Source organism: Sarcophilus harrisii, chromosome 2 (assembly GCF_902635505.1).
Source record: "Sarcophilus harrisii chromosome 2, mSarHar1.11, whole genome shotgun sequence".
NCBI classification, from domain to species: domain Eukaryota; kingdom Metazoa; phylum Chordata; class Mammalia; order Dasyuromorphia; family Dasyuridae; genus Sarcophilus; species Sarcophilus harrisii.
This window is the reverse complement of record NC_045427.1, coordinates 349,578,387-349,591,998: the sequence shown is the minus strand read 5'-3', so window position 1 is coordinate 349,591,998 and position 13,612 is coordinate 349,578,387. Positions and strand designations below refer to the sequence as shown.

Sequence of the window (13,612 nt, the reverse complement as noted above, 5' to 3'; positions counted from 1 at the left end):
CTTTTTGTGATCCGACTTAACTTTATTACTTTATTGGCCCTCTTAAAGGTCACTGAAATCCACCTCCATCCCCATTATTATATGGAATTTTTGTTTTCTATTTCCTGTCCTTAGTTTTCCTACATCATTTGAATGTAGAAGAAAGAAAGAAAATCATTCTTTTGGTTTCTGAGATTACACATTATCCTAGTTTTCTTCCTTCTATATCTTTCACTGGTTGTTTACTTTCTGAAGTGTTGTTGTTCCTCAAGAATAAATAAAAGAGGCCATGAACAATCTGTAATTTTTCCCTTGGCAGTTTTATTCACTTTATACCTTCACTCATCATCTCTGTTCTGTGAAGGTTACTCCAAATCTTTACTTTTAGTCCTGACATTTCTCTTTTGCTTTAGACTTGTATTTTAGACTTCCTTGTACCAGTTCCTCCGTTTCTTTATTTCTCTTAATATTACCACCAATCACTTAGTGTACCATGTTTAAGTCAAAATTCTTAGCTCCTTATTTAAGACTAATAATCAAAAGTACAAGAAAACTTTACAAACTTTCTTTGAGTGCAGAACAGCTAGTTACTTTTAAACCCTTCTTTTCTAAAAGACTCAGATTATATTCACTTAGCCAAATTACTTTTCATAATTCTTCTGTTGATATTTTCTTGTATTCTTTTCTTACTTTCATTTTATTTGAGATTCTAAATCCTATTGATCCTGCCTATTCAATGTTTTTCAAATTCATTTTTCCCTTTTTATTCTTTCTGCAATATTAATATATTCATACTTGTCACCCACCTGGTCTATTGCAATAGGCCCCAAACTGATCTTCCTAGTTATAGCTTTCTCTATTCCGATTTACACTTTATATTGTTGCCATATGTACAGATCTTATCATGTTTACTTCTCTTCTCAAAACTCTTCAATTTCTTATCTATTGTTTCTGTATTGGGGAAAAAAATCTGTGGTGCAGTAGAAAGCATCTTGAATTTGGAATCAGAAGATTTGAATTTGAATTCTAATCTTGCCACTTATTGCTTTTAAAATTTTGAACCTCAATTTTCTAAAATATAAAATAGGGATAGTAACATTTGAACTTTAACTTTACAAATCCATATATTATATTTTGCTTTCTAATCGGCACATCCTACTTTCTGATTATTTTGGATGACGGATAATTGTTATTTGTCCTCCGTTTTCAAAGAGGACCATGACATCAGAGAGGTGATGCCATGACATGCAAGTGAATTGGATTTAAGTGAGGGAGGGCTGTGCAAAGTCACCAGCCTCACTTTCCCCTACAGAGACATCTAGACTCAGTGGCAAGATCTGGATGACTGGAGGTAACCTGTATGTAATGGGAGACCTTGGCCCTTTTAAGCTAAGGTCTTTAAGCTAAAAGCCTAACTGATCTTAGTTTGACTGAGGCTATACACGTTCATTGATTAATGTAAGGTTAAAAAAAAAAAAAATCAAATGGAGAATGGCCTCTTTTACCTAGTCAAAAAAAGCTTCAATTTCAAAGGATAAAGACCTTGAACAAAACAAGGTTTCCTGAACAAAACAGCAACAAATGCTATTTACATTCACTCTGACACCATTAGAGGAGAGAGAGTGTGGCAAATAAAGACCCAGTGGGGCTTAGCTTGAGACTTTTTGTTGGTCCGTCTTTGATAGCTTGAGTGATTTGAATTTAAGGCATGTTAACCTTTTAAAAATTAAAAAAAATTTTTTTAGTTTTAATTTTAAGTTTTAATTAAAACTTTTTAATTATAAAACATGCATGGGTAATTTTTCAACAATGACCCTTGGAAAATCTTTTGTTCCAGTTTTTCCCCTCCTTTCCCCCACTCCCTCCCCTAGATGGCAAGTAGTTCAATACATGTTAAATATGTTAAAATATATGTTAAATCCAACATATGTATACATATTTATACAGTTCTCTTTCTGCATAAGAAAAATCAGATTTAGAAGGAAGAAAAAAACTGCAAAAGAAAACAAAATGCAAGCAAACAACAACAGAGAGAGTGAGAATGCTATGTTGTGGTCCATACTCAATTCCCACAATCCTCTCTTTGGGTGTGGATGGCTCTCTTCATCACTGAACAAGTAGAACTGGTTTGAATCATCTCATTGTTGAAGAGAGCCATACACATCAGAATTGATCGTTATATAGTCTTGTTGCTATATATAATGATCTCCTGGTTCTGCTCATTTCATTTAACATCAATTCATGTAAGTCTCTTCAGTCTTCTCTGAAATCATCTTGCTGGTCCGTTTCCTACAGAACAACAATATTCCATAATATATACCATAATTTATTCAACCATTCTCCAACTGAATGGTATCCACTCAGTTTCCAGTTTCTTGCCACTACAAAAAGGGCAGGGCATGTTAACCTTAAGAAATAATTCTGAATATTTTGGATGATGGATAATTTATCATACATAGAAAACCTAGACTCAGAATCTCAGTTGTAATGGAACAATAATAAATATTTATTATTTATTTCACTAACATGTAATATTAATATCAATAATTAATTACTGCATAATAATTTAATGTTAAATTGCTAAATAGATATTATTGTTTAATTTATTATTATAATAAAAATAAATAACAAAAAAGAGATTAAATCTCTTTCCTCAAGGAGCTTCATTCAACCCAATGGAAGAAGACATAACACAAAAGAAAACTAGAAAGGAGAAGAAATACCAAGGTATACTCCCTAGGGGGCAGGGTAAATCCTGTTTTGTAGAGTTGGAACTGAGCTGATTTACTGACTGATAGATTCTCGGCCAGAAGGGAATCACTTCTTGTTGGAAAAAGCATCTACTTTGGTATCTGAGGACTTGAGTTCCAATGTAAACCTGATGTTTACCATTTTTATGACCTTAAACAAGTCACTTTACCCCTTTGAACCTCAGTTTTCTTGTCTATAAAGTGAGGAGATTGGGTTAGGTGGCCTCTGAGGTTCCCCTATACTCAAAATTATTTAACATGAAGCCATAGACTTGTGTAATAAAAAGAAAGAAGAATTTCAATAGGTTGAAATGTGGATTCAGAAATGTTAGGGAACATTATTGGTTGGTTATTGGTCCTCCTTTCTTGAAGAGGACCAAAATGACTATGGGGACCATGTAGGCCTGATGAGGTGCAAATGATGAAGCTAGTGGTGTAGAATTGGGGTGGGGAATCCCCTATGTCTGCTCAGGTCCAATGCGAAAGAATTCACAAACTTGAAATCTGTTTGTGGCAAGAAAAGGGAATTTTATTGTTCATTAAGAAACAGATATCTTAGTGGGCAAAACTCCTATTTAGGAATTTGGCAAAGGTGTGTCAACAGACCCCTGGTTTTATGTTGACCTGAGGCTGTTGTTGTCTGAACTAATCAATAAAGAAACATCAGATAGAGATCTCCAATTGAATAAAATCGCTTAAGTGGGAGTTTAAAGGCCTTTTCCCAGAGTCTGTGAACTCCCTGAAGGGGCTCTGGGCCACCCCCAAAAGATTTCAGTTTCAGTGGAGGGTGATTTGACCAAGATCTCTGATTGAATGAAGCCACTTAAATTGGAAAGGGCTTGTCTGGGAAAGGTATGTTTTTCCCAGGGTTTGGGAGTATCCAGACCTCCCCAAAGGTTATCATTTTGTCCCAAAAGATCTGTTTACATCAGGTCTATTACAAATGCACTTTTGGATAGCATGCATAAAGAAGCTGGAAAGGTGAAAAAGGTTTAAAAAAAAAAAAGTTAAAGCCCAAATCTGCAAGACCTTGAATGACAAGATCAGGAGTTTATAGTAGGGAATTTGTAACCATTGAAGAATTTTGAATATTAAAATGATGTGTTTGGACCTAAGTGTTAGGATAATTCCTTTGGAAGCTGTAAGAAGCATGAGTTTAATGAAGAAGAAACTGGAGGCAAAGGAGATCAGTTAGGGATTAATATAATACTTAAGAGGAAAAGTAATGAAGGCCTGAACCAGGTTGGTTTCAAAGTGAATGGTCAGGAGGAGATTAATGCAAAGTATATTGATGTAGAAATGGAAGGATTTGGAAATTGACTTAATGAGAGAGAAAGAGCAGCAAGTCAAAGATATCTATCCTTTGTCCAATCTATACCTATTAAAATACTAATCAACTTTCAAGGTTCATTTCAAGTGGTGTTAACTTTATTCTTTACTATCTCTTTCCCCGAATTGCTCTTCCCTCAGTGGATTTTCATAGCATCACGTTGATACTCATTATGGAGATTAGTTTGGTACTCACATCTCATCAGTACCCTCAGTTGCTTCTGCCCCTCTTGATTAAAAGGCTAGAAGGTGAAGCAAATAATTCATTCCATAGCTTCCCTTTGTGGTGGGGATTGGAAACAAATCCCAGCCACCTCTTCCATTTGCCACTGGCTGCTCTGGTTTTCTGGGCCTCTCTTCTTCCTCCCGTCTTTCTCCCCACCCCTTTTTTTTCTTTAAAAAATTTAAAAAATGTATTTAAAAGTTAAATACAGAAAAGAAAAAAATTGTTATGTGCACAACAGAACATGAGAAAATCAAAATAAAAAAATTTTCATTTCAAAAAAGACAATATAATAAATACTACACATTGGATTCAGAGCTGCTCATCTTTTCTTTCTTTTAAAAATTTTTTTAAAATAGCTTTTTATTTACAAGTTATATGCATGGGTAATTTTACAGTATTGACAATTGCCAAACCTTTTGTTCCAATTTTCCCCTTCCTCCCCACCCCCTCTCCAGATGGCAGGATGATGAATACATGTTAAATATATTAACGTATAAATTAAATACAAAATAAGTATACATGACCAAACCTTTATTTTGCTGTACAAAAAGAATCAGACTCTGAAATATTGTACAATTAGCCTGCAGGCAAAAATATAGGGATTGGGAATTCAATGTAATGGTTCTTAGTCTTCTCCCAGAGTTCTTTCGCTGGGTATAGCTGGTTCAGTTCATTGCTGCTCCATTGGAACTGATTTGGTTCATCTCATTGCTGAAGATGGCCAGGTCCATCAGAATTGATCATCATATAGTATTGTTGTTGAAGTATATAATGATCTCCTGGCCCTGCTCATTTCACTCAGCATCAGTTCATGTAAATCTCTCCAGGCCTTTCTGAAATCATCCTGCTGGTCATTTCTTACCGAACAATAATATCCCATAATATTCATATACCACAATTTATTCAGCCATTCTCCAATTGATGGGCATCTACTCAGTTTCCAGTTTCTGGCCACTACAAAGAGGGCTGCTATAAATATTCATGCACATACAAGGTCCCTTTCCCTTCTTTAAGATCTCTTTGGGGTATAAGTCAGTAGCAACACTGCTAGATCAAAGGGTATGCACAGTTTGATAACTTTTTGAGCATAGTTCCAAATTGCTCTCCAGAATGGTTGGATGTATTCACAATTCCACCAACAATATATTAATGTCCCTGTTTTCCCACATCCCCTCCAACATTCCGCATTATCTTTCCCTGTCATTCTAGCCAGTCTGACAGGTGTGTAGTGGTATCTCAGAGTTGTCTTAATTTGCATTTCTCTGATTAATAATGACTTGGAGCATCTTTTCATATGGCTAGAAATACTTTCAATTTCTTTGTCTGAGAATTGTCTGTTCATATCCTTTGACCATTTATCAATTGGAGAATGCTGCCCATCTTTTCTTTGCTTCCTTGTAAGATTTCTTTTTTCTTCTTCATACTTTATTTTATTCTTTTTTTTCACCTCCCCCCCAGTTGAGTTTGGATATGCACATGCATATACATACATACAGAAATATACACACACATCCATATATGTAGCTATGATCATCTATACATACACACTCATATACATCTATGAAGATCTTATTGTGCTTATGCTTTGTTTCTCTAAAGATGGATAACATCTTCCTTCATAAGTCCATGTCTTTCCATATTTTTCTAAATCTAACAAACTCATCATTTCCTATACTACAGAAATATGCCAACTTATACTATCTAGTTATTTCAAATAGCCTAAAATTATATTAATTCTTTGGCTGATAATTTCCCTATTTCTCTTTTGATGAAATCTATTTTATTTTTTAAATAGATTTCTATTTTAAAAATATATATAAAGATAGTTTTCCACATTCTCCTTCCTTTCCCTCCAACTCCTCCTCTAGACAGCAAGTAATCCAATGTTAGACAAGTAACTTTTTATTTTTTTATCTTAATCTAACTACTGATTGATTGATTTTTATTTTTATTTATTTATTTTTTAAAATAAATTATAATAACTTTTTATTGACAGGGCCCATGCCAGGGTAATTTTTTTTACAACATTATCCCTTGCACTCGCTTCTGTTCAGATTTTTCCCTCCCACCCTCCACTCCCTCCCCTAGATGGCAAGCAGTCCAATATATGTTGAATGTCGGAGTGTAACTTTTATATTTTTATACTTATTTCCACAATTATCATGCTGCACAAGAAAAATCAGATTAGAAAAGAAAAAAAAAAAGACAGAAAGTAAGCAAACAACAAAAAAGGTTGTGATACTATATGATACAAAAAAAAATATTATGTTGTGATTCACATTCAGTCCCCACAGTCTATATGATACAAAAAAAAATACTATGTTGTGATTCACATTCAGTCCCCACAGTCCTCTTTCTAGATTCTGTGGAACAATATTGATCCAAAAAAGACTCTCAGAGTAAGAAAAATCAAAAAGGGGTTTATTATGATCTTGAGTGCAGAGCATAAACCTCAAAACACCAGATTAAATTGAACAGAAGCCCCTCTCCCCCCTTAACCTTTTCTCCCATTGTTTGGGGGAGTCTAGACTTACACCCTAAGCCCGGAAATCTATCCCAGAAAGGAAAGAATACAAGTCAATAATAACAAACTCTTAATTTAAATTTCCCTAGAGAACTGCAGAATTCAGACATCATGACCTTTAAAAGAAGTACTTATGTGCTAATTAAGAGGGGGTGGGAAAGAGAAGGGGACAGACACCTGCAATTTTTTTAGTTATAGCACTGTTATTATAAATTGTCACAGTTAAGTTATTCTTTAAGGCAATAGTCCCATGAGAGTGTCTTTACTCAGTTAATTCCACAAATAAACACAGATGATTCTCCATCACAAGTCTATTGGAATTGGCCTGAATCATATCATTGTTGAAAAGAGACACAGATGAAATCTATTTTAGCTTTAACTTTGAGATCAGTTATTACTGCCCTTGCCTTTTCTTAAAACCGAATACCATTGATCTTTATTATTATGTTTGTGTGTATCTATTATTTCCTATCCCTTCTGACTCTTCTGCTTTCTATTCCACACCTTGCTTTCCTATTACTTGACTTATACTCCCTCTCATCCCTTCCTTGTCCTTTCTGCCCACCTTTTCTCTCCCTCCTTATCCCTTTTCTGTTGAGAGAAAATGATTATGATTTTCATAATTATCAAGGAGAGAGATGTATAGTGAATATACTAATAATTTCGATTTCTCAAAGCTGCCTTTTCTAGCTTGGGAGTCAATCTTACAATGCAACTTGAACTATCAATTCTTGACAACACTCTCCTGTGTACATTAACTAAAGTGAATCAATGACTGTAGAATTTGTTCCTGTCATTGAACTCTGGTCCTGTCCTCCATCAAGTAACAACCTCCTTATTTAGAAACAAGCACTTATGAACTGTTTACACAGGATTGGAGAAACCTATTTTTCTTGCTTTTTTGGGTTTATCATGGGAAACCACTTCGGCCCTGAAAATGATTATATTGTGAATCCATCTTTCCACATGATTTGGGTATAAAATCTCTACCTTTTCTCTCACAGTTGCAGATATTTTACTCAGGAGAACTTCCAGTTTGCAAACTCTGTTCCTCATTCTGAAAGTCACTAATTAAACTTCTGCTTGATTTGTAAAACCTTTTTCTGCTTTGTGAGTCTCTTAACTATTCACAGTTTAGAGACCAAGATAGTAAAATTCTGTTAACACCATTAATCTAGATACCAATCTACACTACACCCCTTCCCCCATTCTATTACCTCACCCTTTTTATTTCTTTATAAATTCAGAAGGCTTTTATTTTATTCCTTTCTAAATATATATATGTTCTCTATTTAATTGTGATCTGATGTGAATAGTGTAAGAAACAAAACACCTTACCACTGACTCACTGATGAATGCAGGAAAGATTTTTAATTTTACATTCTTGCAAGAATGGGTTCCTAGATGGGCACAGTTTTGAAATCCTCAGAGGCACTCTTTTATTCCCAATCCTGAAGCCCAAGTCCTTCCCCTGATTACCCTATTTAATTGGGTGTTAAAGAAGTTACAGAATATGATTATTTTCTCTTCATTACATCTCACATGAATTTCCTATTCTAATTTTTCTCCCTTGATTACAGAAGCCAGTGCCTGCTCTCAGGGAGTTTACATTCTTGTGGGGGAAGATTACTCTTGAAGGAACTGAAGAAGGAGAAGAAGGGAACCAGAGGGTTCCTTTTCAAATCTAAAACCTCCATTTCTACTTCATTCTTTAATTTCCTTGTTCTGCAAAGAACTGTTCAGTTCTGTACACATATATTGTATCTAGGATATACTGTAACCTATTTAACATGTATAGGACTGCTTGCCATCTGAGGGAGGGGGTGGAGGGAAGGAGGGGAAAAGTCAGAACAGAAGTGAGTGCAAGGGATAATGTAAAAAATTACCCTGGCATGGGTTCTGTCAATAAAAAGTTATTAAAAAAAAGAAAAAAAATTTCCTTGTTCTGAGTCCCAGCCTCCCATTTCTTAGACTTCAATTTTCTAATTTAGGTTTCATTTCTTCAATTTTAATAACTGTGGAAACTAAATCCCCATCCATTTTTCATAGTAGGGTTCCTGCTAAAAATCTCTCCTTTATTCTTCCTTTCATCTTCTCTTACCCTTTTATTTCTTTCTGAATTTAGAAAACTTTTATATCCTTTATAACCCATCCTTGATGATTTGGGTTCCACAACTGATGAGGTCTGAGAATTGAGATCCCCTCTGGTTGATGTTGCATAGATCCCTTTGGAAAGAATTTGCAAACCTGAAGTGTGGCAAAAGGGGATTTATTTACACTATAAAGACAGCTTGCTAAAAAGACAGCTTTTTTAGTGGGCAGGGTCCTGTTTGGGAATTAGCAAAGGTGCTTTACACTGAGAAGAAAATATCTTCATCAGTGGGCCAGGTCCAAAAAGGCAAATAGCTCCTGATTAAGAATTTGGTAAAGATTAGGAGTCAGGAATTAGAGTCACTTTTTACTAGCCTTCTGTGGTTTGAAGCTTTTTTGCTCTTTGGATGAATTTGAGAGACTGATTTTCAATTCAATTCAAAATTGAATAAGATTACTTAACTGGGAGTTTGAGCCACTCCATAGAGGACATGGACTATTCCGCAGGCTGAGATTTCCAATTGAATAAGATTACTTATGTTGGGAAGGGTGTGGCCCCTTCCAGGGCCTGGGAGAGTTTGAGACTCAGGAATTCCCCCCAAAGGGGAATGCAGTTTCAGGGCTCCCTCTAAAGGTTAAAAGGGACACAATTTATATCTAGTCCTCTTCCCCTATCTTATTCCTCTGTGTTATTAGCTCTTATATCTCATTCATATAATTATTCTTTTTACCTTTTCCTATAAAGTTATGCTTTTTTAGAATCACATCATACTCAGTTCTATTCCAATCTTATTTGTGAACTTCCTAATTACTAATGACTTCTTAGATGTATAAAACACAGTATTTCCTTGTTGAGTCTCATAATTAGTCTTTATTGTTGATCTTATATGTCAGGTTTTCTATTAAGTCCAGGTCTTTTTGCATCAAAATCTTGAAAATATGGCAATTCATTGAATGTTTATTTTTTTCATTCAGTATTATGCTTAATACCCTTGTGAGAAAAGAGAGGAAACATATTTTTATATAATTCCCTTTTTATTCCAGGGACTGGGTTAAACAGTTCACAAATATTGTCTTATTTGTTTTTTATAAAACCAGTAGAGGTTGGTGCTGTTATTATCCCCATTTTACAGTTGAGGATACTGAAGCTAGTTAAATAAGTTGCCCAGGAGTCATACCAGCTAGTGTTTCAAATTGAATCTGAACTGAGGTTTTCTTGATATTAAACTTGGTGCTCTTCAAAGATCTGTTTCACTTAACTGCATATTTTACAACTATATCTTGTAATATGGATTGTATGGATTGTAATATGGACTTGTATGTTGAGATTGCCAGAAATCTAAAGGCTAAATCTAAAATCTAAATTGATGTGGGGACAGAAAAGGGGAGAAGATGGCCCTCATTGTTCTTTGAAATGCTTCCTGTGTATGAAAACTTAAAATCTCTCTCTCTCTCTCTTTTTTTCTTTCTACAGGATTTAAATACTATTTATTCTTATCTTCATGGGATGGAGATTTTATCAAATCTCAGGGAACGCCTGCTAAGGTAAATGGTAGCCAACAAATACCTCAGAATAAGGAGAAAAATATGAGTCACGAGTAGGAATAAAAAGCTGTTACCTTTTAATAATGTTCATCATAGGATAGATCTTAATGAATCCAGATTAAATATTGTTACACAAAACATTGATCATGTTTTAGTTATGAAATTCACTATTATGACATTTTTAAAAAAGCATCTTTGTCTTGTAGTAGTCATTTGATATTTTTTAAAGTCATAATTGATCTAGTGATGTACCATAAACCTGAAGGATTTAAGCAACTACTCAATGATAGTTGAAGCATCATAGTGGTGATGAAAATGACAGTATGTTTTGATATTGCTTTATGCTTTTGGATGTTATGTGTGTCTGTTGATTTATTTTTCTGTACAAGGATTAAGGTGTTGTATAAGAGAATCATCATTATTCCCATTCCCTTGCATATTTAGGTCTGGATTGCTAAGTAGTGCCTTGAATAAAGTACAGGGCCTGGAATAAAGAAGACCTGAGTTATGAGACTTACTTGTGTAGCCACAAGAATGCTGATAAAAGATATTTCCATCCTATTTTGCTCAAATTCCATGTCCAAATTCAACATAGTTGGGCCTTGATGCTTTAGAAAGTTCCTCCAATTTAATTTTTGTACCTCGAGATCATTCTTGTCCAATATGAGTAGGTGACCATCTTAGGAGCACTTACATAGTCAGTGGAGCTGCCCCATGCTTCACCCAACTAAAGACTTCCTTCCCCCGTTAATATATCATTTTTTGGCCCTCAAGAGCAAAATTCCCATCAGCTAGTGAGATTCTGTATTTTACCATGCCACTTTTCCATATTCAGGTATCAAATCTAATAAAAATCAGGCCCTGGAAGAAAAGGGATCTGAGATCATGAAGAAGATTGAGTTCCATTTTATTAGAAGAGACCATGGACCGTTTAATAAAGTGCCATTGTCTCAGAGCTTTGCCTCATTCTGTTTTATTGTAGGTGGGACCGTTTTAATTCCCACAGCCCTGCTAACCAGAGTTTACAATCTATATGCTGCCTGCCACATACTTCTCCTACATTCAAAGCCAGGCAGGCATCATACCCCTTAACTCATGAAAAAGTTAAGAAATAGCAGAGCCAAGATAGCGGAGAAGACACATGCATCTATCCGCTCTTCCTTACCTTCAGACTACTTTTTTCATGATACAGCCTCGGATTTAGTGCTTGACTGAAAAACCCCACAAATGTTGGGAATACAACACATTACCAACAAGATATCCTTGAAATCACAGGAAAAGGTTGGTTTTGCTCGCAGGTGGGAACAGTTAGACCAGGCGCAGACCTCAGGCAGGCAGCGAGAGCACAGAAGGCAGCTCACGCTGTGCAAACTGGAGGGGGGCGGGGTGTGATCTCAGCCTGCAAAATGGTGGGGAGAACTTTACCACTGTATGAGCTACTTTGCCCTGGCAGCAAGCCAGTAGATCAGCAGAGAAGATATAAACACAGGGGATAAAGACTAATTCCCAAAAGCTAAGATCTCTCCGGACCTGGCCACACCCACCCAGCACCAGGAGTGATTCAGCACATTCTTAGAGTCTCGGAGCACAAACTCAGTGCAGGCATTGCTGTCCCTCTGCTGCTTCACCTCTACTTCCTGTAGTCTGTAGAGGAAGCTTGGTAATACCATACTGCCCAAAAAGCAGGTTGCAGGTTTTTGTTTTGTGTTGTTTTGTTTTGTTTTGTTTGTTTGTTTGTTTGTTTTTTTGTCAAAATGAGTAAAAAGTTAAAACAGACTTTAACTATAGATAGCTTCTATACAGATAGAGAGCACACTTGAAACCCTGAGGAGATTAAAAACAGATTGGCTCTAGATGAAACTCCAATGGGGGATATGATCTGGTCCCCACCACACAAGACTCTCATAGAAGAAATTAAAAAGGCTTTTACAAGAGAGCTAAAAGAAAAATGGGGAAAGGAAAGGGAAGCTTGGCAAGAGGGTCTGGATAAGTCATCCCACTCAGAGAATGGATAAAGAAATCAAATCCCTGAAAAACAGAATTAGTTAATTGGAAAAGGTAAACAATTCCAAGGGAAACAGAATTAGTGAACTGGAAAAAGAAAATAGCTTTCTAAAAAATAAAATTGGCAAAATGGAAAAAAATTCCATAGAACAAAACAACTCATTTAAAAACTCAGTTGGACAATTACAAAAATAAATTAAAAAAGTAAATGAAGAAAATAATTCTTTAAAAATCAGAATTGAACAAATGGAAATGAATGACTTGAGGAGATACCAAGAATCAGTCAAGCAAAACAAAAAAATGAAAAATTAAAAAAATGTTAAATACCTACTTGGGAAAACAACAGGCCTGGAAAATAGATCTAGGAGAGATAATCTGAGAATTATTGGACTTCATGAAAATTATGGTGGAAAAAAGAGCCTACACATAATTTTTGAGGAAATCATCAAAGAGAATTGCCCAGATGTTAAAGAAACAGAGGGTAAAATAGACATTGAAAGAATTCATTGATCACCTACTGAAAGGGATCCCAGAATCAAAACTACAAGAAATATTGTGGCTAAATTCCAGAACTATCAGACCAAGGAAAAAAATACTACAAGCAGCTAGAAAAAAACAATTCAGATACAAAGGAGCCACAATAAGAATTACTCAGGGTCTAGTAGCATCCACATTAAAGGATCAAAGGGCCTGGTATCTGATATTCTGAAAGGCTAAGGAACTTGTATGCAGCGAAGAATAACTTAACCAGCCAAAATGAGCATTTTTTTCCAGGGAAGAGGATGGAAGTTCAATGAAATAGGTGAATTTCATCTATTTCTGATGAAAAAACTGGAACTAAACAAAAAGTTTGATTTTCAAATATAGGACTCAAGAGAAACATAAAAAGGTAAAAAGAAATCTTGGGAACCATATTTCTGTTATGAATATACATAAAGAACACATGCATAATTTGGTTTTACTATTATAATATAAAAAAGAATCTAGAGGTAGAAAGGAAATTGTATCAGAAAAAGGGGAAAGTGAAGGTACAAAAAGAAGATACAAAGGAAACCTATTATATCTGAGGGAAAGAAAGGAGGGGGAAGAACATAGCATGTATCTTACTCTCATCAGAATTGGTTTAAAGAGAAAAATATTAGACATATTCGATTTACAGAGAAA

The 13,612-nt window shown here is 35.2% G+C and overlaps 1 protein-coding gene across 19 annotated transcripts in view; it reads left to right on the top strand.

The window, feature by feature from the left end:
• Positions 1–13,612, top strand: part of RAPGEF6 (Rap guanine nucleotide exchange factor 6) — a 242,046-nt gene that overhangs the window by 29,959 nt on the left and 198,475 nt on the right. For 18 of the 19 annotated variants that reach the window (XM_031953075.1, XM_031953069.1, XM_031953065.1 and 15 more), the window contains exon 2: positions 10,374–10,444. The exons of the other annotated variant lie outside the window; for it this stretch is intronic. In XM_031953075.1, the coding sequence (XP_031808935.1) occupies positions 10,374–10,444 (71 nt within the window). The remainder of the gene's footprint in view (positions 1–10,373; positions 10,445–13,612) is intronic. 19 annotated transcript variants of the gene reach the window in all.